Source organism: Vanellus vanellus (assembly GCF_965231255.1).
Source record: "Vanellus vanellus genome assembly, chromosome: 18".
In the NCBI taxonomy this organism is placed as follows: domain Eukaryota; kingdom Metazoa; phylum Chordata; class Aves; order Charadriiformes; family Charadriidae; genus Vanellus; species Vanellus vanellus.
Genome location: NC_138923.1, coordinates 6213758 through 6232566, shown reverse-complemented (window position 1 = coordinate 6232566; position 18809 = coordinate 6213758). Strand labels below are relative to the sequence as shown.

Here is an 18809-nt window from a genome sequence, read left to right as displayed (position 1 = left end):
CGCGTGGGGTCCTGACACGCGTGAGGTTCAGCCGTGCTCGGCTTCTACGGTCCTCCCCCCTCCCGCAGCTCCTCTGCATGCCGGGGAGCACCCAGCCGCGCTGGCATGGAGCCCTTCCCCGAAATATTTGTCTGAGCTCGGGCTGTAAACAGAGTTTTTCTCTCCTTACAGCTGCTGCAGGCTCCCTGGTGCTCCCCGTGTGTCTCCCCATTCTCTGTTGCTTCTTTCAGGTGCTGCTGGATTGTTCACCCCCCAACCCTCTCTCTGCACCCTGCTGGAGCGCTCCTGGAGATCCCCCAGGAGCTGGGGGACACGGGGAGACAGTAAGAGCGGCTGGCTGGGCCCTCACCCCACTGCGGGTGGGTGCAGATTTGGCCACACGTGGCCCCTCGCCAGGGCTCTGGTGCCACAGCAGCAAGGGGTGCCCGGCACCGGTGGTGGGGTGCACGGAGTTGTTACTCCCCAGGACGCGGCCTCCTCCCAGCCTGCATTTGCTCCCGGTGCTGACGGCTGTATTTACAGATTGGGGGGTTATCCAGCGGTTTTGGCCAAATGTCCCAAAGGTCCCGGGGCTGCCTGCGGCTCGGACACGTTGCAGACACGCCGGGGGGGCTGCGGATGGTCAGCTTGGGTGGGCCACAGCCTTGTGGGGTGGGCCACAGCCTTGTGGGGTGGGCTGCCTTGGCCTGTGATGGGTCAGAGCCATGAGCCCACCCAGACATGACCTACCCTGGCCTCCCCCAGCCACAAGCTCCCCTGGCCATGAGCTCCCCTGACCATGAGTCCCCTGGCTACAGGCTACAAGCCTCCCTGGCCACGATCACCGACCCAGCGATGAGTGTCCCCCTTGGCGACTTGCCCACCCATCCGCTACCCCACCACCCACCCACCCCCGCCGTACTGGGCACCGCGGGGTACCCGACCCCGCGCTGGCAGGGGGCATACGGGGATGCGCAGGAGCATCCTCGGGGAGGGGGCACCGGGGATGCTCCCCCCCGGGCTCTCGCCCCCAGGCCGTCGGCTGTGCGGGGCTGTTTACCGATATCGGCTTTATTTAAAGAAACCCAACCCAAACCCGCCCCCGGGGCTCGCAGCGGCGGCGGGGCCGGGCCGGGGGCGGGGGCGGGGGGTGCGCTGAGCGCGGCGGGTCTCAGCCCGCCCCTTCCCCGCCCGCCGCCGCCGCCGCCATGGGCGCCGCGGGGTCGCTCTGCGCCCTGCTGCTGCTGCTGGGCACCGGCACCGGCACCGGCACCGGGCCGGTCTCCCCCCGGGTGGTGCTCGCCCTCCTGGCCCGTAACGCGCAGCACTCGCTGCCGCACTGCCTGGGAGCCCTGGAGCGCATGGAGTATCCCGCGGGGAGCATCGCCCTGTGGTATGGGAGTGGGGAACCCCCGCGGGAGCGGGGAACCCCGGGGGGACCGGAGATCCTGGGAGGAGGCGGGATCCCAGGGCGCGGGGAGTAGCAGGGATCCGGGGGGAGGAGGGGGCTGTGGGGGAACGGGGACCACGGGGGGGAGCCGGGATGCTGGAGTCACAGGGATCCGGGGATGATGGGGAGCCCCGGGGGAATGGGGATGCTGGGGGGAGGACGGGGGGTCGTGGGGGGTAGTGGGACTGTGGGGGGAATGGGGAGCCGGGGGTGGTGGGGACCCAAGGATCACGGGGGGGGAATGGGGAGCTGGGGAGAATGAGGGGACTGGGAACTTGGGGTGATCCTGGAGTCAAGGGGGCCTGGGAGGGGGGAACAGAGTTCCAGGGGAATGGGGACCTGCGGGGGAATGGGGACCTGAGGGGACGCGAACCACCAGGAGGAGCGGGGACCCTGGCAGTAACAGCCTCCCCAGCCCCAAAGGATGAGGCGTGGCTCTGTCCGGGGTGTTGGACCCCGAAGGGACCCGGGAGGGGCTGGGCACTTCCCCTCGGCGAGGGGGCAGGACCCCCACCTTTCCCATCCCGAAGCTATGGGGCTGGCGAGGGAGGGGAGCCCTGGGCTCAGGGAGATTCTGCATCTTCAGGGACAGATGCTGCCTCCCCCATCCCTGCAGGGCTCAGCCCTTCTCTCAGCCTCCCCTTCCCCAAAGAACACCCCCCAAACCCCCATTTACCATGTTGGGGGCGGTGGCTTTGACAGGAGCCCTCAGTCCCTCTTCCTCGCTCCACCATCGCTGTCTCTCGCCTGAGCTTTTGCCTGAGCTTGTTGGAAACTTTTCTGCAGCTGCTTTTGCGGGGGGCTGGCAGGGGGGGTCCTGGCAGGGGTGACCAAGCTGGGGTGGGGGGCAGCTGCCGGCAGAGGGGGAGCAGGGGGGTCCTTGCCTTCGCCTGCCGTAGACCCTGGGAGCCCCCATCCGTAGGGCCCTGCGGGGTGTTTCGAGAGCAGCTGCCTGTGGAGCTGGGAGCTGGCGGGGCACAGGTCCTGCCTAGTCCCCTGAGTCCCAGGGGGTCCCCGTGACACCAGTGGCTGGGGGGGCAGCTCGGGGCTCTTTGAAAAGTCGAGGGTGCCGGGGAGTGTGGGGACTTGGGGGTTACCCCTGTGCAACATGGGGCTCAGCCCCGTCTGTGATGGGGTCCCTGTGAACATCGTCGCAAGGTTGCGTGGGAGAGTTGGGGGCAGCAGCTGTGCATGGCAGGGGAAGGTTTGGGGAGGGGGATTTTTGCTTCTGGGGGCCTTTCCTCTGGCTGCCAGAGCTGTGGGGTGCAGCAGGGTGCACAGGGGTCCTGTGGGGTGCAGCAGGATGCACGGGCTGGGGGACAAAGCTGCTGTGCTCCGATGCTCTTCATGGTGGACAGCCACAGGGTTGTGATGGGGAGAGCACGGCTGGGGCTGCCGACAGGCTGCAGGGAGGGGGGGTGAAAGCCGCGGGATAGCCCAGCCGGCGGCGGCACCAGGAAAGAATTTACCCATCCACGTTCCCCCTCCTGCCAGCGCAGCCTCAGCTCCTTCAAATTACATGTTACGTTCCCGAGCGAGTCCGTCACTGGCTCAGCCTCTTGGCCCCAGGAGCATTCCTAGTGCAGGGAGTGGTTGTCCCTTTGAGGGGGGACCCCCAGAGGCTGATGTCCCCTCACCCCAGGTTTGCGACGGACCACAACTCAGACAACACAACGGCAATGCTGCAGGAGTGGCTGGGGGCGGTGGGGAAGGACTATCACTCGGTGGCTTGGAAGGTGCAGGAGGAGCCCAGGTGAGGCCGGGGGGTGCTGGGTGCGGGGGGGGGGCAGGCGTGGGCTGTAAGGGGCTCCTGGAGCAGCACCCACCGCTGGGGACACTGCCAGGAGGAGTCGGTGGTGAGGCAGAGCTGGGCTGACACAGCTGGCTTGCATCTGTGGCGTGCACCGAGTTTGCGGGTTCCCAGCGAGTGGGGTTAACCCTTGCCTCCCCCCTGCCCAGCTCCTATCCTGACGAGCTCGGGCCAAAGCACTGGAGTGACAAACGCTACGAAAACCTGATGAAGTTGAAGCAGGAGGCTCTCACCTACGCCCGGGAGCAGCAGGCGGACTACATCCTGGTAAGGGACATGGGGCGCTAGCCGGGTGGGGGCTGAGGTAGGCGTCCCCGTGCCTCCAGGACCTGTGTTTTCCTCCCCAGTTTATGGACACTGACAGCATCCTGACCAACAACCAGACCCTCAAGTTTCTCATGGCACAGAACAAGTCGGTGGTTGCGCCCATGCTGGACTCGCAGACCTTCTACTCCAACTTCTGGTGTGGCATCACACCCCAGGTATGTCCCTGGAAAGCCCTGGGGAAGGGCACCCCCCCCCCATGGCAGAGGAACCCCTCACCATGGAGACATCACGCTGGTGTGCTGCAGGGCTACTACCGCCGGACGGCTGACTACTTCCCCACCAAGAACCGTCAGCGGGTGGGCTGTTTTGCTGTCCCCATGGTCTATGCCACCTTCCTGATTGACCTGCGGAAGGAGGAGACGTCACGTTTGGCTTTCTACCCACCCCATCCCAATTACACCTGGGCCTTCGATGATATCATCGTCTTCGCCTACTCCTGCCAGGCAGCTGGTGAGGGCTGGGGGTCCAGCGGTTTGGGGGATCAGGGGGTTTAGGGAGGCTGTGGTGCTCACCCATCCCACCCGGCAGGTGCGGAGGTCCATGTGTGCAACCAACAGCGCTTTGGCTACATCAATGTCCCCGTGAAGGCCCACCAGACGCTGGAGGATGAACGCACCAACTTTGTGCATCTCACACTGGAGGCCATGGGTGAGCGCCTGCAGGCGACAGGGTCCCAGAGGTGTCCCCCACCCCAGGGGTGACGGGGACCTGGTGATGGCCCCTGGGGCAGGGCTGTCAGACCCAGTTCTCAGCCAGGAGGGTCTGAGCTCCACTATAGGGGTGTCCCCTCTCTCCGCAGTGGATGGCCCTCCCATGCAGCGCTCCAGGCACATTTCTCTTCTCCCCAAGCCGCTCACGAAAATGGGCTTTGATGAAGTAAGTGTCCAGTGGACCCTCCCATGTCCCTCTGTCTGTCCCTCTGGTTGCACCAATCCATGGCAAAGCCCACCACAGGCTTTGGCCAAGCTCCCTGTCCCCCATCCTGTGGTGGCCAGGCAGGCTGTGTCCCCCCTGTACTGTGACAACATGCCCCCTTGGCGGGCTCTCCCCTTCCTCCCCAGATCTTCCTCATCAACCTGGTGCGGAGGCCAGACCGGCGCCAGCGGATGCTGGCATCCCTACAGGAGCTGGAGATCGCCCCGCGGGTGGTGGATGCTGTGGATGGGAGGTGACCATGGAGGGACATGTCCCCGTTCTGCCAGCCCACCTGGTGTCACCCTGGGGAGGGGACAGAGGGTGGCTGGAGGGGGTACATCTCTCCGATGCAGCCTCTTGCCTTGCAGCACCCTCAACAGCAGTGATATCAAGGTGCTGGGGGTGGACCTGCTGCCCGGGTACTACGACCCCTTCTCTGGCCGCACACTCACCAAGGGCGAGGTTGGCTGCTTCCTCAGCCACTACAACATCTGGAAGGAGGTATGAGGCTGCGGGGGCCACGGGATCCCTAAGGGACACCAGCACTGGGCAGGGACCCCATGAGCATCACCATGTCACTGGAGGACCTGGGAAGAGGGGTGTTCTGCAGGGTGAGTGGACTCAGGATGGCCCAGTGTGGTGCTGGGATGGGTTTGCACTTTTGTCCCCTCCTTGCAGATTGTGTCCCAGGGGCTGGAGCGGTCGGTGGTCTTCGAGGACGACGTGCGCTTTGAGGCCGCCTTCCCAGCACGGCTGCGGCGGCTGATGGAGGAGCTGGAGGGAGCACAGCAGGACTGGGACCTCATGTAGGTACTGGGGCTGGGGGGATGTGGTGTGGGGGTCCCTGGGGCTGGCTCTTATGGCTCACCGGCTGCCCCACAGCTACCTGGGGAGGAAGCAGGTGAACGCAGAGGATGAGGCACCCGTGGAAGGCGTGCGAAACCTGGTGGTGGCCGGGTACTCATACTGGACGCTTGCCTATGCTATCTCCCGCCGCGGGGCGCAGAAGCTGCTGGCCGCCAAGCCCCTCTCCAAAATGTTGCCGGTGGACGAGTTCCTGCCCATCATGTACGACAAGCACCCCAAGTAAGGAGCCGAGGGTGCGGGAGGGGTGCTGATGGAGCAGCATGGCAATGCTGGCGATGGAGCATGTGTTTCTTCTCTGCTGTCACCGTCCCCACCCTGTCAGTCCCCCCTCCCTCCCGGCGTTACTCATGCTGGAGGAAAACATCTGTAGCATGAGCTCATTCCCCCCTGGCCGCTGCCTGGCCGTCAGCCCCTGGAAAATGGCCCTTTGCCAGTACAGTGTGGGGGCACAGCGGCGGGGATGGAGCTGGGGCTCGATGCTGGTCCCACACGGGGGTCTTGGGCTCGTGGCAAGGGGCAGCAGTCCCCTATACCCCAGCACTGGGAGGCTGTGTCATCCCCTGCCCCTGGTTGTGGGTCTCAGCCCCATCTTGGGGGCATCTCCCTGCCTCTCTTCCCAGGCGGGGGTCAGCGGCAAGGCTGTGTCTGCGGAGAGGGAAGCAATTTAGGGGGTGGACGAGTGCTGGTGGCTGGGTGTCCCGGGGGAGAGGGGGTGGGAAAACCAGTGAGCAGCATGGTGAAACAGAGGGATTAGGCGTGTAAAAGGGAGGCTGGAGGTGGATGGAGGGGCGGATTAGCGCTCTGGATGTGAACCAGGAGCAGCTGGGAGTCCCATGCTTGCTGGGATAACGGCACCAGACAGCCCTGGCGCGGGGCCAGCTGGGGCTGGGCCGGCAGGATGCTGTGCTGGAGACCCCCTCCGTGCCAGGGCCGGCCCCGTGCCACCGAGGCTGGTGGGGAGAGATGGGTCCTGTCCCCTCTGCGGTCCCTCCGCAGTCCCTCCCCAGCCAGGCTCTGCAGGCAGCAGCGGCATGGAGCAGCCCCTCCAGATCGACTGCCTTCCCCGGACACCCTCCCTGGTACCCTGTGTCCCTCCCCGTCACCTGCCCCATGTGGTGCCTTCCCTGGGAAGTTGGTATGGCATTCCCAGCCCTTTTTTCTCCACTGGGCTATGCTCTGTAAGCCAATTTCTCCTCTGGGGTCTACTCTCCTAGCGAGGATTACAAGCAGCACTTCGTCCCCCGGGACCTGCTGGTGTTTTCAGCTCACCCTCTCCTGGTTTATCCCACCCACTATGCTGGGGACAGCAACTGGCTAAGCGACACGGAGACCTCCACCATCTGGGATGACGATGCCAAGAAGACTGACTGGGCTGGCTCACAGAAGAACCTGAGGGACACACGGGGCAGTGCTGGCCACCTCCGCTCCACTGCCCGTGATGAGCTGTGATGGTGAGCAAGGTGGTGGGACCTATGCGTGTGGGGACAGGGATGGGGACAGAGTGGCTGGGAAGCATCTCCCTGCAAGCACCGTGTTCAGCTGTGTCCCAGATGCCTAGTTCGTTTCTGCCATGTGGCAGCAGCTCTCCCCATCAGACTCAAAGCACTGGGAAACAGAGATGAGACCTTCTCGTCCAGGCGGGGAAAAGGATGGAGACGCAGATGACCCATGTGGGGCTGCACTGGGCTGGAGGGGACTAGGGGACCAGATCCTGCTGCTCCCCAAATCCATGCTGCTCCTTAGCCCCTCAAGCGAGGAAGGGACAATGCTCCTTCACCTCCTCCAAAAGTCACCCTAGTTTGGAGGGAGGTGAAGGCATCTCACAGGGAAATGTTTCTCTCCGTCACTGCTTGCTGCCCCCAAAAGTGGGTTTCCCTGGGGCTGTGTCTCTGCGAGGCAGCCGTGCAGGCAGGCAAGCACCCGCACTCACTCAGCCCCAAGGCAGCACTGCCACGGTTAACGCCGGGTCAGACTTTCCCTGTCAGACATTGCTTGTGCTGGCAGCAGAGCCTCCCCAGGAGCAGCCAGACTGGGGGAGGCTGGAAAACAACCCTGTACTGCAGGCGTGAATGCGTCGGAGCTGCTCCTGCCTTGACCGCTAACATTTGCATCCTTGCCTCCTAGGGACAAGGGATAGTCACCCAGCTGGGGGCACCGTAGGCCAGTGGCCTGATCCTGCCCACTCCCGCTCGAGAGATGCAGCCACCCTGGCTGGATTCCCCCGGGGTCCTTTGAATCTGCACATGGTGAATCTCTCCAAGGCAGGATTTGTCCCCAGGGCTCCTGGAGAGCCCTTTGCCTGCCAGGTGGAGGGACTGGAGGAGCACTGTGCTCCACCTCTGCTGGGGATGTGTTTCTGGGACTGCTCTGAGCGATGCCAACTCTGCCATCTCCCACCGTTTTGGACTTTGGGGAGTGTTTTTCAGGTTGGGGGCTGGCTCCTGCGGTGGCACATGTGGCCTCCTGCCACCAACCAGGCTTGTCCCTCGCCTGTGCTGTGTCTGGGCTGACGCCCAGGGAGGATTAAAGCAGACTGTGTTTGAGCTGACGTGCTGGGTGCTGGTTCTGCCAGGTGGCATGGCTGCACGTAACGCCCCCAGGGCATATCCCACTGGGGTCACCTCAGAGCTGGAGTGGCGAGGGTCTGGCAGTTCCCCCGGATGGGGATTGCTTTGGGAATGAAATCTGTAATGGGGAAAGGGAGGGAGGAAGGTCGGGTGGGAGACTGAGACGGAGCTCTCCCTTGGGTTCTGGGGGTGAAAAGGTGGGTGGCATTTCCGTAGAGCTCAGGTCTCCCCTGGGAATGTTGATGGAAATGATTTCCCTCATTGGCGCTGGTGTCCCCAGCGGAGGGTTTGGCCTTAGGACTGAAAACCCGACACCAGCTTGAGCACAAAGATGTGCAGCCGAGTCCTGCTGGGCTCCGGCATCTGTCACCTTTGTGACCAGCGCTGGAGGAGGGTGTTTGCTTTCCAAGAGCCCTGGCTTGTTTGGTGCTAAACCGCAGCTCCTCAGCAGGGCAATGTTTGGTTGAAAACTGAGGTTTTTCTGGACCCGAGGAGCAATTTCTTTAAAAACACTGCAACTAGCCCTAGTCTGGGTGAGCTGGGGAGATGTGAGCTCCCCACCAGGCCCCCAGAGCTGCTGCCTCTCTCCACCCCTTTTTGCCCTGGAGCAGCTGCTGGGGTTAGCCCTGGGATGGTGGGTTGCTGCCCTCACCCAGGGCTTGGGGGGCTGCATCCCCCTTCTCCCCACAGCCTGATGAAGGCGATGGAGCAGTGGGTGGAAGCCTCAGTAGCTGAGACCCACAGTGGAGTGTCTGAGACAAAGTACTCCAGGACAGCATCATTCGGGGCAGGATGAACAGCTACAGCAAGGACCTCCTGAAGGAAAACAACCAGCTCCAGGAGATCACGTGAGACCTGAAGATCTGAGTGGATCTACTGGAGAACAGGAAGAAGGAGATGGACAAGTGCATAGTCCACAACTGCAGGGTCCCAGCCAGTACAGGCATGGGCAACACTGCAGGGTGGAGAGGTGATGGCAGGCTGGGGACACCTTTGCCTCCCTGCCTGTCCCCTGGTCGCAGGTAGCCTCAATGCTACTGGAGGAGCTCAGGAGCTGGGGATGGAGCAGAGGAGGGTCTGGTGCCAGCTGGAGTGGAGGAAGGAAGTGGTAGCAGTGCTGCAGTACACGTGACCCAGCAAGGGTCGTAGTGCTTGTTCCAGCACCCGCTGGGACGTGGGTGAGGAGCTGCCCACACTGGGGCTCTCAGTTCAGCCGTGCTCACAGGGTACACAGCTGACAGGACGTGCTGGCAGAGCTCAGGGCTTTGGGAAGCTGCGGCAGGGAGACCCTGCTTCTCGGGCAGCCCTCCACCATGAGACCTGTAACGGATCTGCAAGGAGGAGCCAGAACTCCTCCAGCTGTTGGAAACTCCAGGGTTTTGTCTTAAAACCACTGAACTCAAAAACTGTGAAGCCAGCCCTGAAACTTGCTGCAGCTCAGCAGGAGCAGCCCTCGTGTGCTGCTGAGCTACGAGATTCCAGGCGACTCCTGCTTGCTGTGGTTTCTCAACAAAGCCGAAGTTGGATTTTGGACCCTGCGGAAGTCGCTTGCATCACTCCCCACTTCCCACTGGAAGCTTCCCTCCAGCCTGGGCTGGTGGAACAGGGATGGGAACATGGATCTGAGCTGCAGAGAGCCAGAGACTGCCTGAGTTCAATGGACGGCACAGGAGAGAGGGGCAGGATCAAGGCAGAACCGGGGGTGAGGGTTTTTATTTCATTTCTGTGCCAAACTGCCATATGAGGCCACTGCAAGGACATGAGCTGCCTGGATCTGTGTGGGGACGGATGGGGGCTGTCCCAGCACCCAGCCAGGCTGCCTGGCAGGGCCAGCTCTGCTCCGCACCACCGTCACCCTGGAGAGCCCGCAGTGCCCTGTTCATTGGCCATGCAGGTCCCTGGGGGTTCACGTCAGCCCCTGTCCCCCGGCTCCCCTGCAGGTGCTCTCCTCCGCAGGATGTGCTCCAGCAGGAACGTTGCTGCCTGGGCCAGAACCTGCTCCAGTTTCTCCTGCTCCTCAGTGCTGAACGGAGCCAGGACATAGCTGGACACTGCCACTTCACCCTCCGGCCGCCCGATGCCGACCCTGAGCCGGGTCATCTCCTAGGAAGGAAGAGGGAGAGCTGGAGAAGCCTCATCTCAAGGGCCCAGCTGAGACAGCTGGGACAAGAGGACAGTGCTGCGAGTTGAGCTGTGTGGCGAGGGAGCCGCCCCTCATGTTTTCCAGGTGGTTTTGAGTGCTTGCTCCAAGAAACATGATTTTGGAAGAGGCTTTTGCTGGGCTGTGCTGAGATCCCAGGCTCCTGCCAGGCCTGGCACAGCCGCTTGAGCTAATTGTTTCCATGTCCTCCATGGCAGCCAAACTGACATCAGCCCTCGAGGAAGCAGAGGGAAGGAGGGGAAGGAGAAAAAGGGGGAGAGGAAAGGGAGCAGGGGCTTGTCTGAGGGGAAATGGAAGGAGTGGGGGAATGACAAGCCATGCATTGAGGTGGGAGGAAGGATTGATCACCGTCCACCGAGGCCCACTCACATTGGAGTGCAAAGCACTGATGCAGGATCGGACCCCGTTGTGTCCCCTTGGGAGAGAAAGAGAAAACCCACCGTTAGCCTATGAGACCCCCACCCCCATGGTATGGTCTTGGGGTCTCTTGCTGCAGGGACATGGGGATGTGGTCCCAGCCAGGGGCTGCAGAACCCATGGCCTGGCTTTGCAGGAACATCCAGCCCCTGGGGCTGAGAGCAGCTGCCTGGGGAGGACAAGGGAAGGAGGGCTGGGACAGCACGTTCTGTGCGTCTCAGCTCTTGCTGCAGCTGGTGCATGTGTGACCGAGCGCTGTGGCCCAGAACCATCCCTGCTCTGTCCCACAGTGGAAGATTTCCTAGGTTAAATGTCTTGAGGCTGACCCTGGAGCTGGCGCTGGTGCTGGGGCAGGCAGAGTGGAGGCAGAGTGCTATAAAAAGCCCATGTGGTGCAGCCAATGGGCTGAATCCAGCCCACAGCCGCTTCCAGGAGGCTCCCTGCCCTTCCTGCCAGGGCAGGAACCTGGAGGCTGCCCAAACAGTCAGCTGTTGCCTCTGCAACTGGGATCGAGCCCAGGGCTGGTGGGACAGGGCCAGGAACAGCCCGTGTGCCCGTAAGAGCGTGGCAATGCCTCAAGTCAGCTCACAGAACCAGAGAGCTGGGACCACCCCATACCTTGCACTGCCTCCCAGCTTGATCGCCACCTTCCCTAGGGCCTTGTCCAGGTCATCGTGAACCAGGTAGATGTCTTCTGGGCGCAGGTTGTAGATTTCAGCTTTGGAAACAAACATACAACCCAAGAAATGAGGGGGAGACAGACTCACCAGGCCCTGACCCTGCAGAGTGGGGCTGCAGGGATGTGCACTGGGCAGGGGGACAGCAGGGCTGTCACGTGGCACAGCAGGCTTTGGGGTGACTGAGCCGCTCACCAGCACTGGTGATGCTGAGCCCGTTGAGGTTCATGAACCTCCGTGGCTTGACCAGCACCAGCTCCAGACCACGGGCCACAGCCATGGCCACATCAGCACAGCACTGCCTGTCCACTCGCCAGCTCTCGGCCACCGCCAGCTGCCGGGCCAGCCGGTCCAGCACTGCCATGCCCACGTTGTGTCGTGTCCCCCGCAGCCCGTAGTTGCCCAGGCCGGCCACCTGCTTGCCCGGTGTCAAGAGGGCTCTGCTGGGTCGCCATGAGGGCCCTGGCCCCTCCACGGGCCTGATTCCTCCTCTCCCCCCGCAGCACCCCTCAGACCCACTCCTCACAGTCCCAATCCCCCTCAGCCTCCATTGCCTCAGACCTGATCCCCCCACGCTCCCCCAACCTGGCTGGGTCCCCTCAGCCCCGATTCCCTCCACAGCCCCGATCTCCCCAGTGCTCCCCATCACGGTCCTGATCTCCTCAGTCCCGGTCTCCTCAGCCCCGGTCTCCTCAGCCCCGGTTCCCCCGGCGCTCCCCCTCACAGCCCCAGTCCCCTCCGATCCCCCTCATTCCCAGTCCCCCTTCAGCCCCGCTCCCTTCCCCTCCCATCACACCCGGCCCCGCCCCCCCCCCCCCCGGCCCCACCATGACGCGCGGCCCCGCCCGGCTGACGAACGGTCGCGCGCGCCCCGCCATCTCCGCCGCCAGCATCGCGCCGCGTCCCCGTGACGCCACCCCCACGGGCCGCCAATGGGCCGGCACCGCGATCCCACCCACCCCCTGCCCCTCCTCCTCCACCATCTTGCTTACGGGCAGCTCCGCCATCTTGCTTGCGGGCGGCAGGGCGGGCCCGGGGCGGGGCCGTGGCCGCCGCCGCCGCGGTAAAGCCCCGCGGGTCGGGAACGGTCTCTCAGGCCGGGGGGAGGGTAGGAGGCCGGGGGCCGGGGCCGTTCGTCACTGTGGTGCCGGAGGACCAGCTGTGAGAGGTCCCTGCGGAGCGTCTTCGGGCCCGGGCAGTGTCTGGTCCCTGAAGGAAGCGGGGTCCCCACCCGCTGTTGTGCGGGGCAGGAGCAGTAAGTGCCATGGGCTGTGCCCCGTGTTTTATGTGTTCATGCCTGTTATGTTCTCACTCACACCGTCCTTAGCAGCGGCCTTTGGGGTATCACTGGGGGGTGGGGAACGGGTACATGATCCCTCACCTTCCCCTGACCACCCTCCAGCCCTGGGTGGCCCTTGGCTCTATTAGGGAAGTGGAGCTTTCTTCCAAGGCTGTGTGACAGTCCCCCAGCCCAGCATCATGTCACTGGGTTTCGCTCACAGCTCTTTTCCTCTTTTTCCTCTCTGCAGCTGGCAGAAAGGGCTGGACTTCTCCCGAGGCTGGTGGGAGGAAGCCATCACCTGCTATTTGAAAGCCATTGACCTGGATCTGCAGAAGGTAAAAGGCTAGGGATACACCAGGCCGGGAACTGGAGAAAGGAGGCAGCATCGTTAAGGCTGGTTCTCACCCTGGCATCTGGCTTCAGGATGCTGTTAACCTCTCGCCAGGCTGATCCTGGGTGGTTTGAGCAGGGCTGGGCTGAGCCAGTGTGGGCTGAGGGTTGTCTGTGGTGCAGGCAGAGCTCTATGAGCAGCAGGCAGAGGCCTTCCTCCAGCTCTGCGACTTCCAGTTGGCCACGCTGAACTTCAGGAAGGTGCTTATGCAGCTGCCTGCACGGGAGCAGCCCTGCCTGGCTCGTCTGGCCCTTGCCTTGACCTGAAGGTCAGTCACTGCTCCCCTCCCTCTGCCTGCAGCACCAGCCAGGCTGACAGGGCTTCCTTGCAGGGCCAGTGTCTGCCCAGGCATTGAGTATATGCAGGGGAAGGCCCTGAACTGGGGTCCTGTGTTAAGGAGTGGTGACTGAAAGGGGCAGTAGGGCCCCTGTGTTCTCCCTTGACCCTGGTTCACAGCTGTGCCTGCCTGGATCACTTCAGCAGTGGGGACAGGTACCAGGAGCTGGGATTTACCACTGGTGGTTTGGCTTCTTCTGCTCATGGCCCATGCTGGGGACATAGCTGGGAATGGCTGCTCTTTTCCAAACCAGGCTGCATCTCCTGCCTTGTGGAGCTTGGAGCTTTTGGCTAATGATGCTGAAATCTTTGTGGGTGGGGTGGGCTGGACACATGCTGTGCATGTTTCCCACTGGCATGGAGAGCTCCAGGCAAAGCCCGGGGTGGTAGCCAGCCCCCAGCCACTCTCATTTAACTGAGATGCAGATGCTGCTTTGTTGCAGACTGCTTCCTTTGCCTGGGGGAGCTAGTGGATTACCATCAGGCGATGGAGCTGAGGCTGGGGGACCACGTTGTGTGGAGATGGGTTGCAGTGGCATTGCACGAGCAGGGATGGCAGGACTTGGCGGCGAGGTGAGGGGGTGGGCTGGTGCATTCTGTCCCAGGGACAGTGGTGAGCCAGGCTGCCGAGTGTCCTCTCCTGTCCCTTCGCAGGCAGTACTGACAGGTGGAAGCTTGCTTCTCTGTCCATTGAGCTCAACCTCCAGAAACAGCTGTTCCCATGCAACTGCAAATCCTCCATGTCTTTCTGTCCTAGCTGCAGTCAGAAAGCCAAGTAAATGACTGTTCACCAACTGTTTATTCCATAAAAGATTTATTTTAAAATTAGAAATGCATAAGACTTTTGGAAGGAGCAGGATGAGTCTCTTTGTGGGCCAGCTCCCAGGCAGCGTTTGGGTGGTGTCAGAATCACTGTCCCCAAGGCTCTGGCCCTGGAGATGGAATTGTCCCAAGCACTGGCAGCTCCTGTCAGCACGGGGCCTGAGCGGAGCATTGGGAGCTTTGGGAAGCATCCCTGCACCCATCCCTCGGGCAGTTTGTTCCTAGAGAGTGACTGATTCTAGTTCCTCAGACCTGTTCTCCCATAACTGACTGCACAGAGGAGGCTAAAACCTGGGCAAAGGCCAGTGGTGCTGTGCACCCCATGCTTGGCAGTGTGGAGCACTGATCTTCTCCCAGGTTGTCTCCACATCCCCTGTTGTAAGTGACACTCCCCAGAAGCTGAATGGATGCTGGCCCAGCCAAAGCCTGTGAGTTCTGACCAGCAGAAGGATATACAAGAGCCTCAACAGCTCAGAGCACCATCAGCCTGCTGTAGAAATCATCACTGAATAAAAGGAATTTTCAAAACAATTAGTGGCACCATGGTCTCCCCTGGAGGTAGAACTGAAACATTTTGTAGCTGGTAAAATAAGCAAGAAGTCTTGTTGTTGTTTTCCTGGTTTGCTGCAGGGAAATCCTTTGGACCCGAGGGGAAAGGTGGACCAAGGGGGTGGTAGGAAGGACCTGGCTCTTGGCAGATAGGATGTTGTCATCTCCCACATTACCCCCTCCATGGTTGTTGATGGTGAAGCTGGTCCCTACCCGCACCTATTCACAGTGAAAGGAAGCTGGAAAGAAGTTTACTCTAAAACTTCCTTGAAAAGGAAACTTTGCTGCAACATTGAAGGTGTTCACAGGCCAGCACTGCAGGAGTCAGCACCAGCACTGTCACATTGTACCAAGGAGCTGAGGCACAGCCATGCTTAAAAAGGTTTTAAAGAACTGTTAAGATGCTGTAGGAAAGAAATATTTTTCTGTTGGCTCAGAATCTTGATGTGTTGGCTGTCAATAGCTGCCTGGAAAGGGGAGAGCTGCAGGTGCGTGCTGCTGACAGGGTGAGGAACATCCCTGACGCTGCAGGCCCTCTTTGCATTTTCCCCTTGTTGTCACAGATGTCTTGGGTGGTGCGGTGGGCTGGTTGTATCCACCCTCACCTGGCCAAGGGTAAATCAGTAAAGTGCTTTCAGTCACATCAGTTGCACTTGGTCCCACAGCTGCATCCTGCAGCGGCTTCCTTGGGGCTGGAGAGATGAGTTTAGCAGGAGAACACTTATGCTGCCAAGGGGTGACACGCAGCTCCCACTGCTCATCCTGCCAGCCCTGGGCTCTGCTGCTTTACAGCTCTGTATACATCCCCTATGGATGTGAGCAAGGCCCTCCCCAGTGGCTAGAAGAAAAAACTGATCCGAGAGGCCACTGTTTTGCAGCCTGTTGATGAGAATATTTTCTCTTCTTCTGGGAAGTAGGGGATGCTGTCAGCCACCTCCTGGACAACACCCGGACGAACTTCGAGGCCTTGCTGGACAAGTTCACTGGTGACACACTGCTTTACGTGGTGGTGCTTCAATGGGAGGAAGGGCACAAGAAAATCAATGAGATGGTCATTAATGATCCCAGATTTCCAGAATCCACCTGCAAAAGAAAAGGAAGAGACAGGTTTTACCTTCAGACTCTCTGGAATTCAAAGAGCTTCTTTGTGCAAAGCCAGAATACTTGGCTGAAGACAGATCTGCTCCAGTTTTGTACAAGGAGAGAGTTGAAGCCATCAGCTGTCACCTCCCTTCCTCCCCCAACACACTTGTTCTCCAGGAATGGGAGGATTTAACTTGACTAGTCAGAATTTAAGCTCTGCTCCCTGTGACAAGGGCAAAGCAAGGAGATCCAGGCAGGCAGTGGGGATCGGTACATCTCAGTGCTTTTTCAGTGAGCATGCTGTGCTGTTTGCCATCCCCCTACTGTGAATACACCTTGTCTCCAAAGAACTTTGCTAAACGTGGCAACAGTTCTGCTGGCTTGTAAGGCTGGGCTATTCCTTCCCTTTGCCAGAAAACCTTGAGGGGATCACAGTTCCCTTCCCTCAAAGCCCTTCCCAGTCCCTTTCTGGCTGCCTGGGAGGTGGCAGGCGGTGGGTGGCTGCCTGGAATGGGCCTGGCTCTGACCCTGCAGAAGGGCTCTGACCCTGCAGAAGGGCTCTGACCCTGCAGAAGGGCTCTGACCCACAGACTCACTTTGAGGGTTTTCAAACACGGCTTTGGAGATGGCTGGCTCCAGGTCCTGCAGGCTGATCTCCTCCCGGTCCTTGCGGGCACGCCACAGATCCAGTGTCATTTCGTTGATCTGGTCCCCTCCTGCGTTGCTGCACAAGAGTGAGATACTTATTTGCTGTGTATCTGGGAAAATGGTGTTGCAGAACATAGATGGCACCTGACACCCTCCAGTCAGGATCTCCCAGCTGCCTGGCCTAAAATGCCTCCTGTAAAGGCTGCCAAATAACAGGGACAGGAGACCTTTTTCAGACTCTCCACATCTGTCTATTCATAATGAAATAGTCTTGGTATTTGTAGAGATCAAGGCTTGGAGAAGGAAAGCAAACCAAGTGTGTGCTCAGAAGTAAGTGTGACCTTTGCCCAAATGAGAAGTGTTGTGCTGGAAGGCCCTGTGATGCCACAGAGGGGCCTCTCTTACCTTATGAAGATGAAGATTGCTTTGCGGTAGTTGGTCCCATACACAACCCATGAGGGTCCCAGGAATGGTATGATCACGTCGATCAGGCCTGGGTGCATCTTGTCCATCTCTTCAAAGAGAAAGGCTGACCGTCCACAGTTTGTCAAGTTCCCTTGGATCCAGCGCTTCAGGCTTTCCTAGGAAAAATACCCGCCAGGCTGTAAGGCAGTGAGATACCGGGGGTGGCGAGGGAGGCTTGAGCTACACCAGAACAGAGGCTGAGGCCTGAGTTCAGGTGGAGTTGAAGGTGCTGAAAGCAGCTTGTCCCTGCGCAGCACCACCCACTCAGAGGTCTCCTTTATTCTTGGTTTTGCACAGTGGCTGTTACTGGCTTTATTAGCGCTTTGTAGATTTTTTTTATTACAGACTTGGAGAAGGAGGCAGCAAACTAAAGCTGGGGATTCAAACTCCTACAGTTCCCCACCTTCTTCTCTTTCACTGCATATCTAAGCATTTCCCAGTTTCTTAGTGCTTTTTGCCAGCTCCTGTTCTGGTGCAAAAACATGTGCCTGTGCTGCCACAGAAGAGCTCTGGCTCTTTACCATGGCTGAAGTTATTTCAGTGGAGCTGCCAACCCACACAAAACCATTCATGTCACGTGGGGGCACGAATAACTCTTCATTTAAGCACTTCACCAAGTGTAAGTTTTATCTTTGTGACAGTATTTCTTCTAAGGAAATAATACAACAAATAACTTCTTCAAACACCCAAAAAGCAAACGTCCAGGTGCACTGATTCCCAACTCTGCTGAGGGTTTGGCAGCTAACCTTCACATTTTGATTTCTTTCCTTTCTCAGCTTTAAGAGACAGAGTGGCATGGTTAAGAGGCTAGAGCTGCTGTTCAGGAGCTGCTTGCTGTGTGAGGAGGGGATTACAAGTCTAGTGATACACAGGTTTTTGCAGCCATCAAGCTGTTTGGAAAGCAGTGGGAGAATTTTGGTGCCTTTCATCTAAGCAAAGCACTTTTGCTTGTGCGTTCAAAGGGCTGTGTAAATATTTGAGGAATAAGAACATGATCACAGCAAGGACTGCTGTGGGGAAGACGAAAGTGATAACTGAGTGCCAGAGAGTATCACAGTTACTAGTGGATCCTTCAGCCAGTGTGTGGAGCCACTCACTCAGCCGTGTCTGTCTGAGAGGGTAAAACAAAGAGTTTCTATTCCTACTTCACTTCAGGAAACAGTCTGAATGTGTATGTACTGAGGATCAAGATGGACATAACCAAATAAAACCCCAATGAAGTAGTGCTGTGCTGAGGCGTCCCTTACCTTGTACTGCTCTATCTGCTCAGCGTGGGGGAAGTGCACTATCGGAGAGAACTGGTGAACGTAGGGACTCTGGAGCCCACCCTGGAAGAGGTAGCGGACGAGCATGGAGCTCACGTAGGTTTTGCCCGTTCCCGTTGAGCCGTGGAAGGACATCACGAGGGGTTTCACAGGATTCCGGTTCTCCAGGAACTCCTTCACACCCTTCATCACCTGCTGCCTCACCAGAGGCTGCCCCACCAGATTCATGGCCAAGTCACACTCCAGACCTGAAGCAAAGTCACATGAAGATTTACCAAATGCGGGTTGAAATGGGTCTCATCTGATACTGCGACTGTCCGGTCTCTGAGGGCTGCTGCCGCAGGCTCTCTCTGTCAGCCAGCCCAAGCGGCCCTGACTCTCCGCGGGGTGGAGAGGCCGAGAGTCCCCTCCACGTCCTGCTCCGGGGAGTGTCTGCCGGACCCCCTGGCTCCCGGACCCCCGTGCCGCCTCCCTGGCCTGAGGGCTCCGCGGGCCGCCGCACCTCAGGGCCCGCCGCCCCTCGGCACCCCGCGCCTTCACGGCCCCTCACCTCAGGGGCGCCCCCCCCTCCCCATCGTCCCCCCCCGCCCGGCGCGCGGCCCCCGCTGACCGTGCAGATCGGGCCCGAAGCCGCACTCGCAGTCTGCCGAGAAGCCGCAGCGCAGCGCCCACAGGTCCCAGGCGGCGGCGGGGCGGGCGGCGGCCACCAGCAGCAGCGCCAGGGCCAGCGCCGCCGCCGCCGCTCCGGGGGCCATGGCGGCCGCCCGCTCCGGCACCGCCCGCACTACAGCTCCCGGC

The 18809-nt window shown here is 60.4% G+C and overlaps 3 protein-coding genes and 1 long non-coding RNA gene across 4 annotated transcripts; 2 read left to right on the top strand and 2 right to left on the bottom strand.

Annotated features, from left to right (window-relative positions):
• Positions 1–1154: 1154 nt before the first annotated feature.
• Positions 1155–7876, top strand: CERCAM (cerebral endothelial cell adhesion molecule). The gene is made up of 13 exons (XM_082492637.1): positions 1155–1372; positions 3072–3182; positions 3389–3506; positions 3587–3721; positions 3812–4016; positions 4095–4214; positions 4366–4442; positions 4628–4734; positions 4850–4982; positions 5160–5287; positions 5364–5567; positions 6563–6799; positions 7473–7876. The coding sequence occupies exons 1-12, from the start codon at positions 1188–1190 to the stop codon at positions 6795–6797; spliced, it is 1758 nt and encodes a 585-aa protein (XP_082348763.1). The 5' UTR covers positions 1155–1187; the 3' UTR covers positions 6798–6799; positions 7473–7876.
• A 1741-nt stretch (positions 7877–9617) lies between these two features.
• Positions 9618–12177, bottom strand: PTRH1 (peptidyl-tRNA hydrolase 1 homolog; the record flags this gene model as incomplete). Its single annotated transcript, XM_082492554.1, has 5 exons — positions 9618–10018; positions 10446–10491; positions 11112–11211; positions 11366–11661; positions 12029–12177. 5 exons carry the CDS (start codon positions 12175–12177, stop codon positions 9827–9829), a joined length of 783 nt encoding a protein of 260 aa, XP_082348680.1. The 3' UTR covers positions 9618–9826.
• Positions 12178–12291: 114 nt separating this feature from the next.
• LOC309679185 lies at positions 12292–13919 on the top strand. Its single transcript, XR_014269816.1, has 3 exons — positions 12292–12425; positions 12700–12787; positions 13834–13919. It is a non-coding gene; the product is annotated as an uncharacterized lncRNA (long non-coding RNA).
• Positions 13920–15164: 1245 nt separating this feature from the next.
• TOR2A (torsin family 2 member A) lies at positions 15165–18766 on the bottom strand (the record flags this gene model as incomplete). The annotated part of the gene is made up of 5 exons (XM_082492514.1): positions 15165–15633; positions 16230–16357; positions 16687–16862; positions 17994–18259; positions 18622–18766. 5 exons carry the CDS (start codon positions 18764–18766, stop codon positions 15389–15391), a joined length of 960 nt encoding a protein of 319 aa, XP_082348640.1. The 3' UTR covers positions 15165–15388.
• Positions 18767–18809: the final 43 nt, after the last annotated feature.